The following is a 21809-nucleotide window of genomic DNA, read 5'->3' on the forward strand; positions in this document are numbered from 1 at the left end:
AAGATGCAAAAAGGCTAGCTCATATTTTTTGTATGGGTCAACTCATTAGAATAGTTACAAGCATATCTTCTGAATGTAAAAACCACACATTAAATTTGAATAGTTATCAACATTTAGAGAAACAAAAAAAAAAAAAATCAATTGTATTTTGTACATTAAATCATTCAAGGAATTCCTCTCTAAGAGTATATAATATATTTGTTAAGAAGGTGGCTAGCAGCTATACTTTCAAATGTTACTACCACAAACGATTATTTGGAAATAGCTTTCTCTTGGAAAATTGTTGGCGATTAGTAGTTCCTTGTTTAAGCACATTTATAACCTAATCATTTCCATATAAAAAAACCTTTGAAAACTAAAATAAGCCTGAAAATAGCCCATGACCGAAAAAAGAATATATAGTGCAATGATCCCTAGAAGATCACATCCAACTACAAAAGCTCCACTAGAGGGGACATGCCATGTAAACCACAAATGCTTCACTAAATATGAAATATGACAATAGAGGCAATGTATACCTACAAATTTGAAGTCTACTTCGTAAATCTAAAATGTGTCCTATGTGCCATGTGTCATTCTTTGTGGCATACCTTTTGGTAATAATGGAATGCCATAGGCATTCATATGAAAAGGACAGAAATAATACCAAATAAATGAGAATGTACATGGAATGATGTTATGCATGGAAGAAAATTGGCATATTTATGTGCCATAACATACATGACCACCACCAAGCCAAGGGATACGACCTTACATACTAAAAATACAAGTAATTAATACTAATTTATATAGGTATACTACATGCCCTCTTACTTAGGGAGGCTTCATCTTCAAAGCACCTAAGGAAACTAAATGAAAATATCATCAAAGTACCAAACGTTGTAGCCGCATTGTGAAATCATCAATCTATCCTTAGTATCATCAATCTATCCTTAGTCAATTATTATCAAAAACATCTATTAATAAGATCATCAAATGGAAATTCTCTAATTATGACTCCAAGTGAAACTCAAGAAAGAAACATAAATATTTCAATTTCAATTACTTTGAACATATTTGTTCAAAGTAAACCCAATTATTGTAACTTAGTTGATTAACACGACAAATCTTACAATGCATGATGGTAAACTTAGTCTTGTAAATTGTTTTTTCTTGATCTCAATATTAAAACACTCGTTATTGAGCTCAAGTTGTGAATTGATATCTTCATTATACATCAAAGTTTAGTTGATTAACACAAAGGAAGTTTGGTCTCCCAATCTATCCACCAAAGAAAGATAAATCTTTAAAATAAAAGGTGAACCAAAAAGTGGAAAAATCAAGCTGAGCAAAGTAGTATCTCATGCCTCCACGATTGCTCTCTCACATCACTGTACTCACTTGTCAGGATGTTGGGCCTCCATTAGCTAGTCTCGCAATTGTGCAATCTTCCCTGAAGTCTTTCCCACTCCTTGACCACATTATCACATGCAACTATGGATTGATGGACTTACCTAGGACATGTCATTCCCCTTGGGGGTTGGAAACACCTAATTGGGTTGTTGACCTAATCATCCCTAACATAAGTGAGGTAACTTGTTTACAAATCTTGAGCTAGTAAGAGATTTGACGGTATGTTTTGTGTGACCCTAGCATTAGATATGGCCCACTACGATGCTTTAATGGCTTTTTGTCCCTAATGATGTCGATCTCACTTGATTTCAGAGGTTTGTTTCGGGGGTATCACACATTCAGCAGAGATCCCTTAAGGGATGGCTTGACTCCTCTCCAGCACACTCCAGAGAATGTTTTCCCCATTCTAAGAGTAGATGTGACTTTAGAGACCCAACATTACCCCTCCAAAGATGAGTGTTGGGCCTTGACCAAATTCCACGTTGCTCCACACCTCTTGATGTACATCTAGATGTTGAAGTGTTAAGCATGAAGCTTGAGCATTGGCTTACCTAATGATGTGCCCAGAATCACTGATGATGCCCCTAAGTTGGCTTTGACCCCATTTGATCTACATTACCTTGTTCTAGAGCCCAAAATGAGAATGGATGTCATCGAGCTAAGCTTGGGAGGGCTACCACACCATGCCTTGATGCCAATGCTCACCCCAGATGATGCCACATCATCCCTATGTGCCCTAGGAGGGTGGCATAATCCTTTTTGTGGATGAAGCCATGGTGGAGGAGTTACCTTTTGGAGATGTACCCATGCAATTTGATGATTTCTTGGAGTGAGAAGCACTCATGGACCATTTCATAACTTCCTTGATGGAGATTGATCATTCTTGGAGGATGACATTATGGTGGATAGTCTTTATTCCCACGTGGGTGGGTTACTTTGTTCCTATTATTATGTTTTTGAGCTATATCAAGTTCCGCGTGTGACCTTTGGCATAGTTGAATGCTTCAAGCGAACTTTTTAGTGCTTTGCTTAGAAAATTATGGAAAACTTACTTGGTTACCCTCATATAAAAAGGAGGCACTTTCCATTACTCTTCATCATCATTCATCACACTTCTCTTCTCTTCTCTTCTCTAAAGGTACTTATCTAATAGGTGTTGATAAATTTCTCTTTCTTCTTTAATTTTATGTTAACTATGGTTCGGCTTAAATTAAAATATACATTTTATAGCAATTTTATGTCCATGCGTTATTAACGAGATTGCATTTAATAAATAATAAAAAAGTAATAACATTAATTGCATATTTTAACCCTTAAATTACGGCGATACCTTAATATTTATTGTTGTCATATGCATTTTCAACCATTTAAAGCCATTATTGATTTAACCCTAGCTTGCATCCTTCATAACCCTTTTATAGAGCATCTATATGCCAGAGTGTGCCCTAAATTTGCATATTTTGCAAACCCTAACTTATAACATCTCCACTCTAAATTATAACAATCCTTGGGAAGTGTATTTGAACTTTAGGCAACTCTTATCTCAACCTTCCAAGGCGTTGCTAGTACCTTTCCTTCAATCATTAGACCTTCCATCACCATTGAACCATCCTTAATTGGGCACCTTTCTCGTAAACCGCTTAAAAGCCCACATATAAATTCATACTTTGATAAATGCCTTTCTCTCATGCATAATGGGTCACTAGTTGAGTAATATTCTCTTAATAGAGTTTTGTGGATGGTTCGCTTTTCATGGATAATTATTGGTGATCTTTGATGATATGTGTTATGCTACATAACTTATCTTCTTCCAATCTTGTTTCTTGTTGATAGATTAGGGTTATTTAATATCCAAAAAAGTTTTGTTCATGTTTTATATCTCTAAATTCTCACTATAAAAGGTTTTTCATCAAGTTCTTATAGGTGAGCACCCTCCCTTTACTTTTCCAAGAAAATACGACACTAAGGTTGAAGAATTAAGGGGCACTAGTTTGTCTCCCTTGATTTCTTTGAATTTAATAAAGGATTATTACTCCTATACTCCATTAGCCCTATATTGAGAAAGGTATTAGACATATCTCTTGTGTCAATCTTCAAAACCCTAAAATTATTTCATTTACTTGTTCTATGATATATTAGGGTTTATGTACTACAGAATAAATTTTCAGCGTCTATTATCTCGAATGACATTGTCACAGGGTTACTATTTGTTTGCAATTAATTGAAAAATCAAAAGTGTCATTTTACATCCATTTTCCAACACTAATTTAGGGCTGACATATAGGGTTTACAGTGTCGTTATGTCTTTTAACCACAGAAAATTTGTTGCAATCAAGATCTTGTTTACTCATAATTTTAGTCCTTATTTTACACTTTTTATCGTATATTCTAGGGATGATTTTGCTAATGTTATAAACTATTGTATTGTTGCAATTAGTGATTTAAAGAGATTGTGTGCGTGTGTCTATGCGTTGGTTGGGGAGGGCAAGATTTATCTGAGACTCTATTGTCAAACCCAAACCTTTAGATTCAGACATATAAACCTTTGAACTCAAATTTTGAAGTTTCTCCTAAATCCACCATAACCTTAATTTCTATATACTTGCCTCCAGGTAGAAATTATTCTTGAACTCTTAGGTGCACTTGTCTTGAAACAATTGGGTTATTTGATCCCTAAGATCTACTAAGGTAGCCTACTTGGCATTGGATTGTGTCCATCACTAAAAAAATGAGGGGAGTTGTCACTAGTTTTATCAGAACCCAACCTGAACTAGCTGAGTTGGCCAATCCGACCACTTTCAATTCCTAACTAAAATGGAAAAAGGCGGTTTGATATCAAACCAACCAGTGTCGTACAATGTGACTAAAGCTATGTTCTAAGAAGACTCTGGATATGGGGGACGCAGGTGCGAGGAGACATACAAGGGAAATTTAGGTGGAACGAAGGAACATTGGGGTGTATATATATATATATATATATATATAATTCAAATTCATATTCAATAATGAAATCATAAATGCATTTATCCATAGATAATTGAATTGAATAATGCAATACATTGATCCATACTCATCATTCATCCATACACCACAACATTCAATAATGAAATTCATTAATCCATATTCATCATTCATGAATCTACATTGATTTAAAAATTAAATTCATCATTCGTCATTCCAAAACCTAACTAGTACTAAGCATAGTAAATACTAAAGTTTGGGGATTGGAATAAAAAATTAATATAACTTAAACTCAAAAATAGTGGAGTGATGAGTCAGAATTAGTCCGAGGTCATCAATATCTAGAGTCAAGATTCAAAAGTTGAAACTAAAATTTAAAAATGGGCAATGAGCATTGAAGGAGTATCGCGGAGGAGGAGAGCCAACAGCTAACAGGTAAGTGAGATAGCACTGCGTGCTAAGCTGCGCAGAGGTAAGCTTGGTAAGTCGAATGAATGAGTTAGGGATTGAAAATTAGTTCATGTTTTTGATATGGATTGCAAATTAGTTCATGTTTTGATATTTGTTATGTATTTTTCTTTTTAGTTTTATTTTTTTTAATTGAATATTTTTCAATTTTAAGCGCTATTAGACAAAATTGAGGAGGGTTGGTTCTAGGCATCCCCCCTCAAAAGGGATTCTTCTAGGCGTCGCCCTTTTGAGGGGAGACACCCAAAGCACCCCTTTTGGGGAAAGTCGTATTCCACATACTAGGGAAACATTTCCCTTAGTGTCTCCCAAAAAGGGGGACATGGGGAAACGTCCCCCCATCCCAATGCATGGGAAGCATGTGGTGCATGCACCCACCTGTGGACACGTCGCCATGGAACACTAGACTAAAAAACCTTGGAAATGTGGTCTTATAAAAAAGAAATTATGAGTGGAGTAACCTAATATTCAACCCTTGGGCCCTACTAATACTATGTAATTAATGGTAATGTTAAATTTCTAAATAAAAGTGACATTCTCCATTATCTTTCATTTTCTTCTCTTAAAAGTAAAAGATAGAAGAATAATGGTGTTGAAAATAATACCAAGGAGAGGTGTTACTAGGCATTTATCCCTTTTAGCGTAGTAGACACATTATTGAATTTTATCTTGGTGACATTTACAAGTTATATTAATGTCATGGATGGAAATGATACTTAAAAGTGGTGTACCATGTAATTTTCTAATATTAAAGTCACTTGCACTTCATAATGTGACTTTATTCATTTTTTTCTAATATTAAAGTGAGTTGAGAAAATCACTTCATGAGAAAATAGAAAAAGGTACAGAACTTGAAAAAAGTATTAGGAGGCTTTTAAGTAATGGGGCCAAATATGTGATGGAGGTCAATCGGGAAAGTTAATTTCAACCACACATCTTGAGATTTGGAGATCAAATCTTATCCATTGAATCCTATGTTTAGGATTCAATAGTTTCTAAGAGATAAAAGGAAAAGGGAGAGTTCATTCTTATTATTCACTCATGAGATTATTGAGAGAGCAAGACAAGAGGACAAAAGGAGATCTTCAAGGAGGGTTTGCAACTAGAGAAAGGAGGCACGAATTTCTAAGAGGCAGCCTTTGAGAAGCACGATTTTCAAGTAGGCAAGCACAAAAAACAAGGGGACAGTTCGCACGCAATTTGTGGAAGCAGCAGCACAAAAATCAAGGGCAAAGGAACGAGTTTCGAGGTTGTTCTACACAAAATTCGAGGATTGTTCCTCCATTCTTTAGGCCTAAATTTCGAGGCAAAAATTTACGGTTTGCTACTCCAGGCAACACAGATTTAGAGGTGTTTTCCTGGCACAACAATCAAGGGACAACAGTCACCTCCGCGCAAAAATCATGGCATCTTCAAGCACGAATTTTGAGGTAGCTACAACACATATTGCAAGGCTGAGTTTGCACAGAAAACAACGTAGATTTGGCACTGATATCAACATAGCATTTCTAGCCATGAAATTTGTAAATATAGAAATTATTTTCAATGGGCACAAATTTCCAAAAATTGAATTAAATGCTTCAGCTAAAGGAGATAAGTATTGTGGTTAATTTTTACGTACTTGGACAAATTTTCTCAAGCAATAAAATCATTTTCTAAAGACTGGTTTCCCCAAAAGGCTGTGGGGTTTTTTCGAGTTACCTTGACCGAAAATAAGTGTCTCTCATGCTTGAATGCTTGCATAAATTTAGCATTAATTACAACTTGTTACCCACCTTTTTGTGGGTGATATCCTTAGGAGAAAAAAATTCTCCAAGATGGTCCTCAGTCGGCAGCCACTAGCTAGCTCATTGTGCCATTTGTCCACCACCTGAGCCAGCCATGTGGTCTCTCACCCATCTAACATGATCGTAAATTTGAAGGTGGACCTCCCGAACCTAAACGTATGCCTTGTCATTTGGAAATTGAGTATTGTAGTTTGCTTATCATGGACACTCCTAGGCATGGATTAATGGGGAGATTCGGCAAAAATAATGGGCTAGTTTTGTGCCCTTGTCCCCTAGACCCCTTTCAGGTATTAACCTTGGATTCTAGTCTCGTGGGATCTCTTTTACTAACCATTTGGCTCTAGGGATGGTACTTCATGGGAAACCTTGATTTTGGTTGTATGGTCCCGCTCCCTTAGTCGCTTTTATTACCCTCTTTCCAATCGTTATTACCCTATTCATCATTTCTCCCACTTGGGTCCACATTCCTCCACTAGCTCCACATAGGGTTAGCATGCCCCTTCCCCTTACCACACCTTGGGTCATGGGCTGGAATGAAGCCAGGAGGTTGATGCAGCTAAAAAAGAAAGATAAAAGCATACATCGCCACATTCAACAGAATAATGTACCACAAAATGCAAAAGATGGTCGGGACAAACACATTTAGCACGTGGGAAAAAGCTAATACATGAGCTCTACCCCATCATCATGGCCGTCACCCTGGTTCCTACAGGTTCTATGAACCTCCTCCATCATGTAGGAACCCATGATTGTCTCAAGCCCTGATGGGCAATGAACCGCCCCACCTTAAAAGGGGGTATTCATTATTATATCTTATACATCATGCTCCCACCCCTTGAGACTCGAGCATATAAAGAAGGGTGGAAAAATCAACATCGGGGCAACCTCATGTACCACGATTTCTCCCTCCTATACATTATAAACCCAAGTGTGGGCTTCCCTCTTATTAGATACCCTTGTACCCCAGCATGTGACTTAGGGTTGCCCCTTCTCATTCCCCATTTCATTCACCCATCTGTCACATGCCACCACCTTTTGAAGGATATACCTTGACTATATCATCCCCTTTGGAAGTAGAAACCACCTAATAGGATCATTGGTTAACCCCATTTGGAGTTTAGGAGATACTGACACATCTCGAAGCCCATTATGGAAGGGCAATCCATTATGAAGTCCCCACCTATGGTCCATGATTGGTAAGCTCATTTTCTTGATTTCTCTAATAACTTGTTGTACTAGAAAGCTAGGGGACACATTGGATCTTATGCAAGATTGTAGATGGTCTTCATCTTGGGTTTGGTCTCCCTATACGAGGTCCTAATCCTCCAGAGGGCTACATTTGCACATGTAAGGTGTGCGTTGACAGCCATGGGCCTCCACAGCAGCAGATGGCACTCCATGGGTGCCTACAGCCATTCAAAGATTGCTCATGGTTCACTTAATGGACAAGGAAGATACTCCTATTCCATAATGCCCAGCTGGCCCCAGATTTCCACCATACACTTGGCAGATGATCCAGGCCCTGCACGATTATGTGGCACCACCTACATCATCATCTTAGCCCTTGCAGGCGATCTACAGGCATCTTCAATTTGTTTGGAGACCCATGAAAACACTTGTGTGCCCCCACATGTCATTTGGAGCGCCAGAGGTTATTAGAATGGGCCAACCCCTTGTCCACCACTTTTGAGAGTCCTATTCTTCATTGTGGCACCCATGGACCGCATTAGGCCCCTCTTAGACGGCCTTAAGACATGCATAGATTATTATTTGACCGCTTGAGAAGCTTACTTTTTCATTTATGAGCTAGTTTGGTGGGCTTGTCACCAAAAGTTCAATTATTAGAACATTATTTAATTTTTGGGGCTTATGTAGGTCAAGGAGGTTAATTCGAACTCCTAAGTTGTGTATAAATACAAGCGAGATGAGTTCATTTGTTCATCATCACTTTGGATTGGATCTTTTCTCTCTTGAGATTTTCGCACTTTATATAGAGGGTGAATTGGAGCTTTATGGATGAATTTTGATGTGTGGATATTTGTTTATCTTCTCTTAGAGCTTCTCTCTTGTCAATTGTGAATGGATGGATATATTCTATTACATGTATGTACATGCCTTAAATGTTATTCTTGTTTTACTTTGTCAAATACATTGGACTGGGATATCCTGCTTAAAATTGTGGAATTTTGTCTCTATTATGGCATCTCTCAATATATGGGCCATGTAATACGAACGAAATCTCCTAGGGTAATTCTATTAAAGAATTTGACCTTTATAAGCCATTCACTTTGTGTATCGAAGTATAAAAGCTGAAATATTGCTTCTGCTTGACCTAGAAGGCTAGGAAATTGGTCTTGAGGCCTCCTTGACTAGAAACCAAGAAATCCTACTCACATTCATCATAGACTCCATTCTCCCAAAGATTAAGGCATCGGTCTACCAAAGGTGGTCACCAAAAATCACATTCTTTCACCTTCTTCCAGGTCTAGCCCAGTTGGGGCACCTAGGGCATCAATTTCCCGACAAGCTAGCCCTCCAAAAAGTTTGATCTCCTAGAGTCTCTTACATTGGTGTTTCCCAAAGGTCTCCTCCAATTTTGAAGTCATTCCGATGGTGGAGTTGGGAGGAAAGCCAAGCCCTAGCTCTAGGATCAAACTTTGCCTTAGCATCCCCAAGGCCAGTACCTCGTAGGAGGATCAAAATCAACACCTTCAAGTGAAAATTATTTCTTTGATCCTTTCCCCCACCTTGTCTAGGGTAAGAACATCCTTGGTTGCTATACGCATTCCCCCTATCCTAGACCGGGTCCACTTGGTCCCGTGTGGTCCCATTTCTTTGAAAAGACAATTCTTCAAGAACCATCTGCAACACCAATTACAATAAGGATTTTAGAGATTGGGAAGTTCATTCATAAGTCATATCCCATAAACCTAACCCTTGAATCCTCCTCTCCTTTCACTAGAAGACCTTGTACTTTGCTTAGCAAGCAAGCAAGCCTTATCCTTCTAACTCTTCTGGGAAAGGGATTGTTTAGGTCACTCCACATCATTTCATTGACTTATCCTTCGTCAGTGACTCCATAATATACTTGGTCTCCTCCCATCATTAAAGTTCATAAATAGAAAGAAGCCTTAGCTAAGGTTGCAGTGGGCTAAGTCTCCATTTGTTTCCCTTGACCTAGTATTTGCACTTTAGGGATCGCCTTTAGGTCCCCTACTAATTTTAGTGGTAACACAGCTGGTAGGAAATGTGTTAAATAGTAGAAGTACTCTTTGAATGTTTACAAATAATGCATTCTGAAATTTATATCAACATGACAAAACATGTGGGTTGGATCAAATGAACACATGCAAAATTGTAAACTAGGGTTAAGGTGCAAATCTACATGGTATCAGAGCTTAGTTGAGCCAAGTTGAGGCTTATATCTTCATTTTCATCCAGTTAATAAACAGAGCAGCAAGCTACCGAAGTCTTCAAACAGTGAACTATACCTTGAAACTTTGCTAGAAACCTAAAGAATTCAGCAGTTCAAAGGGAGATTGGTTCCAGCTTCTAGATTTGTTTCAATTGGTTGGTTGTGGGGTCATGGCTACTGGATTGAAAGTAGAGGACAAATTGATGGGGGTCGAAATCTTTGGCCCATGGAAGGAGAGGATTATGCTTTTACTAGAGGAGGTGGAAGTGTGGGATATTGTACAAGCAGTTGTACAACTGCCCACTAATCCAGCTCTATTGGTAGAGCTCACCAAGAAAAATGTGAAGACAAAGAGGATCCTTCTTGATGCCACCAAGGATCATTTGTTCCCTCATGTTTTAGGGATGAGTTATGCATATCAGATGTGGGAGTCTTTGGTCTCTTTGCACTAGAGTTCTAATGAGAACAAGAAGATGGTGTTGAGGCAAAAATTACGCAACACCTAGATGACCAACACTGACAATGTGACATTTTTCCTCACCAGAGTCTCACAGGTGAAAGATGAGTTCGCTGCTATTGGAGAGACTATTCTAGAGGAACAATTAGTACGCATTGCTTTAGAGGGGTTCACCGAGAAGTGGGAAAGTTTTATCCACAGCTTCTTCCTAGATGGAGGAGGATGTGGGACAATTTCCTTCAGGAGGGGATCAAGAGAAGCATGCGCAGTGGCAGCAAGAGTGGCGGGGGAGGTGAAGAGGAGAATGTTTCTCTTGCGGCAAAAGGCAAGCGGACAAATCAAATCAAGAAGGGGTCTTTTAGTAGAGCAAAGAAAGATAAGGGGAAGCAAAAGGCTAAGGAGAAGGACATGAGCAAAGTGAAATGCTTTGCTTGAGGGAAGGTGGGTCACTATACAGTTCAGTGTCCCAACAACAAGGGTCAGAAGAAACAAGGAGTTGCAGCTACAACAGAGATGTAGATGAGTTTGCAGCTATGTTTGATTCAAAGTATGCTTTGGTGGTGAGTTTAGCCACTCATGTCACATCTTCCCATGCATGGTTCATAGACAGTGGAACATCCTACCATATGACCAGAGTTAAAGAGCACTTCTCTAGCCTTTAGGAGGATGACATTGACTTGGAGGTTGTGCTTGGTGACAAATCCAAAGTTAAGGCAGCAAGTTTGGGGACAGTATCATTTCAGAGGGAGACATTACCTCCTCTAAAGGTGACAGATGTTCTTTATGTTCCAAGGTTGAAGAAGAGTTTGATATTAATTTCCTGCTTGGAGGACAGGGGGTATGAGGAACTGTTTCGGAAGGGACAAGTGTTATTGTATCCTAGAGGATCTAGTATTGAGTATGCTCGTGTGATTGGAGCTCATAGTGGGAGACTATACAGACTCATGTTTCAGCCTCTTTGCACTATGTTGGTGCGGACCAGTAGTAGTGGTTTATGTGAGCAATGGCACAGGAGGATGGCCCACTTGCACCATGGAGCTTTCAAGATGTTGAGGGAGATGGTTACCGGGTTGCCAAACTTCAGCGTTGAACATCATGATGTGTGCAGGGGGTGTGCTTTGGGAAAGTACACCAAAACACTCTTCCAAAGCAGTGACAACAGAGTTGCAGGTGTCCTTGATTTGATTCATTCTAATGTATGTGGTCCTATGTCCCATGTCTCATTGAGCGGATATGAGTAATATGTGACTTTCATTGATGACCACTCCAAGAGGACCTAGATTCACTTTCTAAAGACCAAGGATGAGGTCTTCTGGCGATTCCAAGAGTTAAGGCTCTTGTGGAGAACCAAATAGGGAGGAAGATGAAGGTGTTGAGATCAGACAATGGGAATGAGTACACTTCAGCAAAGATCAGAGACTTTTGTGGAAGTGTTGGCACAAAGAGGGAGCTCATTGTGCCTGCCTTATAACCCTCAAAAGAATGGGGTGGCAGATAGGAAGAACAAGACCATTATGGTTGCAGCTAGAGCGATGTTGCATGATCAAAGTTTAACTTACTTCTTGTGGGCCGAGGCACTTAACACTGTTGTTTACTTGCAAAACAGGAGCCCACACAGAGTCTTAGGTAGCAAGACTCTTGAGGATATATATAACGGCAAAAAGGCGAAAGTTGGGCACACCAGGATATTTGGGTGCCTTACATATTCACACATCCCTCAAGAGAAGGGGACAAAGTTGGAACCCACAGTAGAGAGAGGTATATTGATGGGTTACAGTGAGACTTGCAGAGTCTACTGTATATACCTTCCTGCACAAAGGAAGATTGTCTTTAGGCGACATGTGAGATTTGAGGAGGGGAAGGCTTTGAGGATGTCTCAAGAGATTGATCAGGTAGGCAGCGAGCTCCTTAGCACGGGACCACGCCACAAGTTTCAGGAGCATTAGGTGGTACACCAAGATTAGGAGGTTCACCTTCTTCAGGGGTGACAAGTTCATAGAGCATAGCTTTCCCTGCTATCAGATCACCTGGTGCAGGTTCATCAGGCACAATATCTCAGAGTTTAGGATCTCCTTTGGTTATTTCAAAGCCTTCCTCACCAGGAGGTGAGGCACCAGATGAGGATTTTCCCATACCTCCACGAGAGACTACTACAAGGAATAGGAAGCCAAAATGGCTTCGAGAGACATTGAAGGAGGCTAAGGAGGCAGTGGGGAGACCCAAGTGGTCAGTGAGGGAAACCAGAACGCCAGAGAGGTTGGGTGGCTTCATGGCAAATGTTGTAGAGACAGAACCAGCTAATTTTGAGGAGGCCGCTAGACAACAGATTTGGAGGGATGCCATGGTAGAGGAATGATATCTGGGAGGTAATGCCACATCCTAATGGGAAGTGAGTTGTGACTTCCAGGTGGCTCTACAAGACCAAGCATGTTGCAAATGGCAACGTTGAGAAGTTCAATGCTCAATTTATGCCGCGGGGGTTCTCACGGGTAAAGGGAGTTGACTATCAGAGACCTTTGCACCGATTACTCGTTATACTTCCATTAGAGTAGTGATATCTACAGTAGCTAAGACGAGATGGAGGATTCACCAGATGGATTTGAAAACCACCTTTCTCAATGGTGTTATACAAGAGGAGGTGTAAATTTAGTAGCCTGAGGGCTTTGAGTTGCATGGGAGTGAGTCTTGTGTGTAGGCTGAAGAAAGCCTTGTATAGATTGAAGCAGGCACTGATGGCTTGGTATGAAGATAGATGCCTACTTGCAACAGCTGGGTTTCCAGAAGAGTGATGCAAATCCGAACCTATACTTTATTTTGGTAGGTGACGATCCACTCATTCTAGTACTATATGTGGATGACTTGTTTATTACAGGGGAGGGCAGACTCATACATCATTGCAAGAGAGATCTTGCTTCAGAGTTTGATATGATTGATATGGGGCTGATGCATTACTTCTTGGGGATAGAGGTTTGGTAGGAGGATGGACACATCTTTATGGGCCAGGGCAAGTATGCAGGAGATATCTTGAGATCTCATATGGATGATTGGAGGCCTATGGCTACTCCTATGATCACCAACTATAAGAAGCTACATGATGTTGATTCCGAGTTGGTGGATCCCACCTTGTATTTCCAGTTGATCGGTCCATTAATGTATCTGGTCAACACTAGACCGGATATTTGTTTTGCAGTCAATACATTGAGTCAGTTTATGATGGAACCCAGGAGAGTACACTGGGTGGCTGCAAAACCTCTGTGTTGAGATACTTGCAGGGTAGAGTGGATTATGGGTTGGACTATGTCAGATGTGATGGGGTCATATTGATTGGTTGCACAGAATCAAGTTGGGCTAGCAGTGTCATTGATCAGAAGAGCACTTCCGGATGTTGTTTCTCATTAGGCTCGGCAATTGTGTCATGGTTCAGGTTGAAATAGAAGTCAATGGCATTGAGCAGCACAGAGGCAGAGTACGTGGCAGCTAGTCAGGGAAGATGTGAGGCATTATGGCTTCGCAAGATGCTTCATGGACTATTTGGTCAAATGCTGATACCAACTACGATTTAATGTGACAATCAAAGTTGTATTAAACTCTATAAGAATCTATTTTTTCACGATTGGTCGAAGCATATAGAGATCAGATACCACTTCATCAGAGATTGGGTTCAGCAAGGGGCTATGAAGCTTGAGTATATATTTACTGATGAGTAGGTAGCAGACATTCTAACCAAGCCTTCGCCAAGAGGCAAGCATGTATTTTTAAGAGACAGGATGGGAGTGGTGAGCAACACCTTCCTTGTTAAGAGGGAGTGTTAAAAATAATACCAAGGAGAGGTGTTACTAGGTATTTATCCCTTTTAGCCTAGTAGACACATTAATGATTTTTATCTTGGTGACATTTATGAGTTATATTAATGTCATGGATGGAAGAGATATTTAAAAGTGGTGTACCATGTATTTTTCTAATCTTAAAGTCACTTGCACTTTATAAAGTGACTTTATGTGTAGAGAACTAAGTGTACTTTTCTAATATTAAAGTCACTTGCACTTTATAAAGTGACTTTATGTGTAAAGTACTATATTCACTTTTTTCTAATATCAAAGTGAGTCTTTTTTCTAATATTAAAGCGAGTTGAGAAAATCACTTTATGAGAAAATAGAAAAAAGACACACAACTTGAAAAAGGTACTAGGAGGCTTTTAAGTAATGGGGCCAATGTGTGGGGGGGGTCAATTGGGAAAGCTAATTTCAACCACACATCTTGAGATTTGGAGATCAAATCTCATCCATTGAATCCTAGGTTTAGGGATTCACTCTTCTCTAAGAGATAAAAGGAAAAGGGAGAGTTCATTCTTATTATTCACTCATGATATTATTGAGAGAGCAAGACGAGAGGAGAAAAGAGATATTCAATGAGGGTCTGCAGCTAGGAAAAGGTGGCACGAATTTCTAGGAGGCGGCCATTGAGAAGCGCAATTTTCAAGTAGGCAAGCACAAAAATCAAGGGGGCAATTAGCACGCAGTTTGAGAAAGCAGCAGCACAGAAATCAAGGGCAAATGAACGAGTTTTGAGGCTGTTGTGCACAGAATTCGAGGATTGTTCCTCCATTCTTTGGGCCTGAATTTCAAGGCAGAAATCTTGGGTTTGCTACTACAGGCAGTGCAGATTTTGAAGTGTTTTCCAGGCACGAAAATCGAGGGACAGCAGTCACCTCCAGCGCAGAAAGCGAGAGGCATATTCAAGCACAAATTTGAGGCATCTACAGCACAGATTTCAAGGCTGAATTTGCATAAAAAACAAGGCAGATTTAGCACTGATATCAAGGCAGCATTTCTGGGCATGAAATTTGTAAATCTCGAAATTATTTTCAGTGGGCACAAATTTCCAGAAATTGAATTAAATGCTTCAGCTGAAGGAGATAAGTACTATGGTTAATTTTTATGTACTTAGACTAATTTTCTCAAGCAATAAAATCATCCTTTGAAGACCGGTTTTCCCCAAAATGCTGTGGGGTTTTTCCGGGGTCACCTTGACCAAAAATAAGTGTCTCTCATGCTTGAATGCTTGCATAAATTTAGCATTAATTACAGCTGATAGGAAATGTGTTAAATAGTAGAAATACTATTTGAATGCTTACAAATAATGCATTATGAAATTTATATCAGCATGGAAAAACATGTGGGTTGAGTCAAATAAACACATGCAAAATTGTAAAGTGGGGTTAGGGTGCCGATCATTAATTTTCTACAAATAGCACTCACTTTTAAAGGATCATTATGAAAGATAACAAAGAATGTCACTAACTCATTCCGTTAATTTTCAAGGATGAAAAATGAAAGATAAAGGATAATGGCAACCACTTTTTAAAGATGAAAATGAAAGATAAAGGAGAATGTTACGAACTTGTAATTAAATTTTTAACATTACCATTAATCGATTCAAGGTGATTGAGAGTGGTTAAAACCTCATTGGATTCGATATGGAGAAAGTATAGTTTCAGATCCCACTCAAAGTGCAATAGCCTTAACAATTTGTGGGATTGTGGGGGTTGCAATGTTTCCATTGGATTCTGTCATGTATGAGGGTATGGGATTAGAATTTAATTAAAAGAGTACCAAGCCCTCTATGTACCTCAACATTCGTGGCATTCATTGTTAAACTCTTCTATCATGCCCATAGTAAAAATGTACCCATCACTCAAAAAGGATCACAATTTCACATGTTAAGTCTTTTTTATATTATTTCAGTGCTTAGATGATGATATTAATAATGAGGATCCCAATATAGGGAATGACTTTAATGACATGTAGCTACTTGTTGTAGCATGATTTTTCGGACTCTTTAGTGATGTATATTTGGTTCAAAGATGGCTTACACATGGTACTATTTTGGTTATACGCACCATTGCTATATATATGTGAAACTTTGCACATTTGTGTATAATGGCTTGGATTAATATATGCACATGATTATGTATATGGTTTTTTTTTCAAAATTTTCATATATACGTATTTTTTTGGTTGAGCAGTTTTTTCCAATTCCCAGTTTTTTCTCAGTTCCCAGTTTTGGGGTTTACTAGTTTGATAGATGATCAAGTTCTAATACAATTGGTTATCACTAAGGTGGCAATCCTAACACTACCATTGTTGCACTTGATATAGGTTACCTACTGAGGATTTGCACTAGAATGCTAGATTTTGCCATGACAAGCACTATTAGATATTTTATGAAGATCCATTGGGATATCATAATTGAGATAATTCAAATTATTAGCTTTCTCATAAATTCTTATCTCACAACTTACAAGTAAGTAATGGCTGACCAACACAATGCAAACACCCTTTCAAATACATGTTTACATTTCAAGAATATCAAATTAGCTTCTGTCAAGGTTGATATCCACTTCAGTCACCAATAGAATACACAGAAAACTAACAAGCTATGAATGTATTATAAAGGTAAGTGTCTGACCCAGCGTGCATCAGGAAGTAAACGTCCTAATCGACGTATGGCAACACGGCAGAACGTCTCGAAGTTCTCTCCCATACTATAACCCTCTGCATCAAGCTTCTCTAAAATAGTGTCGATACTTTCTTTTCCCTGAGAGGCATACAGTCAGTGCTCAAACAAAAGAAATATAGACATCCAACATGCTTAACATCTTTCCCCAGATACCCGAGGTATTTTCCCCTGAGAGTCATAGAATCAGTACAACAACAGAAATATAGACATCCAATAGGCTTTACATCTGTGCATAGATACCTGAAGTATTGGGAAATAAAAGCATGTGATCCTTGCATTGGCACTGTTTTCAGCAACACTCCTGTTTGCCTCTGTCAATAACCAGAATGCTAATAATTATCAGATTCAAGAACTAAATCATATTTAGAAATTTGACCACATATTTATCTTATTATTTTTCTTTGCAATAACCTTTACACCTATCCTTCACAAAACTTGCCCCTATACAAAAGGTAAAGGGGAAGTAAAAAGAGCTTTTCAATCCCAACTGAATGAAGTAGCCAGTTAGGTTACCAGATTTTGCATGTCCCTGTGAATCATGTTTTTTCCTTAAGTGAAGCTCCAGAACAAATGGCGGACCATTACAAGCTGCCAAATTTGTTGCAACGACCTCACCTCCTGCTACCTCAGTCAGGTTTGCACCATTTACCTGAAATTTTCAGCAATTAATTACGTAAAAAAGGAATAATAAAAGACTAATGTACTTGCAAAAAGCATCCTCTAACACTTCAATACCTACTAATTAGAATCTTGGAAAACCAAGCAGTCTTCATATTCCTGCCTATTTCACAGCCCTAAGAATCCAGCATTAATAAACATTCACAAGTCTACTTCCTTATCATTATATTCACATGGCAGGCACTAGAGATCAACCAGGTTGATGAATGTACTGTATTGTATTAGCCACCACCAGGGTTCAATCTCACAAAAGTTGCCAATTAGCTCCATCAAGGGTGTTCAAAAGGTGGTAGAACCATCACAGCTGTTAAGTTGGGCTGGTTGGCTTCACATTGAAACCGCAAATGGTATCCCACCTTTGCATGATGGTTTAATGGATCTTGGATGATTCCTCTAGCAGCATTCTCAAATCTATAATACCCAAATGACACCATAGATCAAAGTATTGCAGGACTTTTTAACTAACAGCTGCAAAAATATAAATACAAATTCTCCAATGCATAAACTCTATATGAAATAGAACCTTATGAATAACATAAACTATTCCAGAATCCACATAAATGAAAAAAGGTGTCCTGTGGTGTGCTTGTACATATTAATCTTAGGGCAACTAACAAAGACTCGGAATGACAACAAATTCACATGTTTGCATCCACCATGCATCAACATTGGTTTGTCATCATTAGAGGCTTTCAGTTGAGAGTTAACGAGTCATGATGACTTCACAGGGATTAGACAACCATGCAATTTTTTCCAAAATCTAAAGAAGGGTGGTGGCAGCATTTAAAAACATTACAATTTGTCCATTTAGACTTATTATATTTATCCCTAAACAGAAATTGATGTTACTCACAGTAGTGATATCATAGAGCCCTGAAATGTTGAGCAAAAACAAACAAAATATAAACTCACCATATAAATGGTTAAGAGGTCAGAAGGCACCTGCTGCAGTTTTTACCTCAAATTCTACTGGAGTGCTTGTCCGAACAGATTCATTAAATCCATCATCATTCTATAACAACAGACATATACATCAATAATTTTATTAGAACATGGTTCATAGTTGAAAAACAATCAAGAATGACAATAAATACAGAATATTTGAAGAAACCTATTAAATATCATGCATAGAATCTTAACCTCAATAATTTGTTCAAAAACACTTTTGTGGCGCATTGCAGGTGGCTCCAATGCCACTCGTAACAGATGGTTTTCCTCCAAGAATTTAAGAATTAATTGAGTTATTTTCCTCCAAGCATACCCCCAAAGTCGGAGTACGGCTTGGTGGCGAGTCCTTGGGTGAGAGTCTTAGTGTAGACTCATTGTATATTACCATACTAAATCACTCGTAAAGTTTCATGGAATTTGATTAGGTATGGGGGTCGTTTTTTAATTTTTAAAATTTCTCGCTGTGTGGAAATTGGAATAAATTTTGAATGTCTTGTGTAATAAGTGATGTCTAGAGAAGTTGTAAGGGGTATGTGTGCTCTAAATTACACCTCTCACCCTCATTTTCTACAATGACACACTTTGAGGAGTAAAAAATGTGTTTTAGACCCTCAAAACCCACTTTTGGCAAGTTTATTGGAAAATGTGGCAATAAATTAAGCCAACAATTAAATAAATGGAGAAAATTAAATATCCACACATGCTAAATGTGTGGAAATGAGGTGGAAAACCATTGAAGAGTTAAAATGAAATCCCAAGATGATGTGGACTCCTAAATTTAAGGAAAATATGTGCTCCAAACAAACCAAATTTCTTGCAGGGGACAACGAATTTCTCAAGGGAAGATGTATTTAATGAGAGAAATTTGAACTTGCATGAGGAGCCAATTTTTGGTGGGCTTTGGACTTGGAGTTCCACTAGAGATGAGTGGAGAGAGGTCTCCCACATACACTTGTCCCTTCTTCAACAACGAGTTGGCCTCTTCAAGGATTGCATGGGCCTCTCTGGAGGAATTCGAATTGCATGTGGGAGCCTTGGGATTGTCATCATCACACTTGGCACATGGTTCTTCATTGGGATTTGCTCCCATTCTCCTATATAATGGAGCTTTAAACTGTTGTCATCATCACACTTGGCACATGGTTCTTCATTGGGATTTGCTCCCATTCTCCTATATAATGGAGCTTTAAACTGTCCTTTTGTATCTTTTGTTACTAGCTATTGTGCTTGCGGAAGCACTTCTATTTTGTATACTTTTCAAAAGCTTCAATAAAAAATCTTTGGGGGTCCATTCATGGGTATTTTTCCTTTGGAGCATGGTGCATTGTAAGCTATTGGTAATTTGGTATAATCTTTCTATGATCTGAATTATTTCATTTTCCATATATTCTTATAAACTTGCTAGTGCAAAGCTATCTTGTACTAGCATTCGATTTGAAAGTAGACTTCAGAGTTTGAAAGTTTTAGCTTATTTTAAAAAATATTTCTAGAAGTTTCAATTCATTGTTTGTTAATCTAAATCTATATGGACAAAGGCATCATTTGAGTATGTTGTAGAAAAGATTTTGTTGGATCAAGCATGAGGGGAAGTCTTAGGGAGACCAACCCACTCTTGGAGCACTTTCAAAGGAACTCTCATTTGTTATTTGGATTCAATTAGTTTATCTTACGAAAAATTTCTTGCCGGATTTCATTTGGGCATAGCTTGTATACAAGCAATTATTTTAAAAATTTAAATCTTTGAAATTGTAATGTCCCCAAATTTTGGATTACTAGGCGAGGTAGTTAGGAGGGTTTTCTAGAGATTGTGTCAGCTTGGTCATAGGAGCAGGATTACTCCATTGGTGGGCCCAGAGGGTTTTAGAGGAGTTTTATGGTTCCAAATGGAATCGCTTACCATATTTCATCATCAAGATCAATTCCGCACAATTTTCTCTTGGTTCCATTGCATTCTAATGATTTCCGTAAAATGGCATTAATAACAGGGATATTTTAATTATTTATGCTTAAGGTGTTGTTTCAAGCTGATTACTTGGAGAAACACCTTATTGTAATAGCTCGTTGGAATCGAGGGCAAAATATCTACAGGTCATATTGATAAAAAGGGCTCTAAGTGGCCAGTGTGACCACAAAGGTGAATTAAGCATTTTCTGGCATTAAAAGTGACTTTAATTAGCTTATAAAAGTCACTTTATTAAATAAAAAAAGGAAAAGTGCTTTTAAATATTTAATTGGAGGGAAAAGGTAAGTTAGTTATAAAAAAGAAACACAAAAAAAAAGGAGAAGTTGATGGTGAAAACGCAACCCTAAACCCATTAAATAAGGAAAATGAGGAGACTCTCCTCATTTGTGCATTGTAAGTTGGAGTAAGTGCTCTTGGAGAGAGTTCAAAGGAGAAGCTAAGAGTTTGGAACCCTAACTGCCATAACAGACTTCGGTGTTGCAACGAGACACTCTAGTTTGGGATTTGTGAGTGAAATCACTCAAATTTCAGTGTTGGGATTCAATGGAGAACAAGATTTCCATAAAAATATGGAGGTATGTTAAATTTAGGTATGTTCTATGCTAGAGCAATTTATTTAAATTTTCACAGTTAGCAATCACATCAGCATTACGATAAACTGCAGATAGAACATAAATGTAAAACGCAGAAGACAAGCCAAGACAAGAGGACACAAGATATGGCGCAAGCCAGGGACAAACCCCACAATGTGTGGGGAAACCCTTGATCAATTCTTCTTTTATCTTCAAAGTTCGGCAGAGAAAGAGAGAGAGAGTACATTTACAACAGAAGTCAACACTTTGACTTGTCTAGATCTGAGCATAGATCATCTCCTATAACGATGAGATCAGTTGAATACATTCTGCTTCAACTGATCCTCCAAGGTGACTCCTTCACCTATCATCATCCTACATCAGGTTCTCAAGCTGCACCACTGCATATGTATCATGCTGCATCATGCATCATCATGCTACTCTTGATCTCATGCATCACTGTGCAGCCCATACATCATGCTGCCCATGATCTACATTATGTTGCCCATACATCATGATCTCATTCATCATCATGTTGTCCTTGCCACTTCTTCGAAACATGTTGAGCTAGATCTGATTGCAGTGATGATACGTATGCCAAGGATCTTCTCATTGAATTCTTATAGCAAGACTATAACAAGTCTGCTAT

The 21809-nt window shown here is 38.6% G+C and overlaps 1 protein-coding gene across 2 annotated transcripts in view; it reads right to left on the bottom strand.

Moving 5' to 3' along the window:
- The window catches only part of GMI1 (gamma-irradiation and mitomycin c induced 1), a 391650-nt gene that overhangs the window by 294992 nt on the left and 74849 nt on the right, over positions 1-21809 (bottom strand). Inside the window, exons 11-14 of one of the 2 annotated variants that reach the window (XM_089395476.1) lie at positions 18636-18689; positions 17513-17648; positions 17240-17310; positions 16949-17077 (exon numbers count right to left, since the gene is read on the bottom strand). In XM_089395476.1, the coding sequence (XP_089251602.1) occupies positions 16949-17077; positions 17240-17310; positions 17513-17648; positions 18636-18689 (390 nt within the window). Of the gene's footprint in view, positions 1-16948; positions 17078-17239; positions 17311-17512; positions 17649-17872; positions 18027-18635; positions 18690-21809 lie in introns of those variants that run through there. The other variant, XM_089395477.1, reaches the window with a different exon arrangement.

The sequence above is a fragment of the Pinus tabuliformis genome, chromosome 1_2 (genome assembly GCF_031772625.1).
Source record: "Pinus tabuliformis cultivar Carrire ecotype Pingquan chromosome 1_2, CPIR1, whole genome shotgun sequence".
NCBI lineage: Eukaryota > Viridiplantae > Streptophyta > Pinopsida > Pinales > Pinaceae > Pinus > Pinus tabuliformis.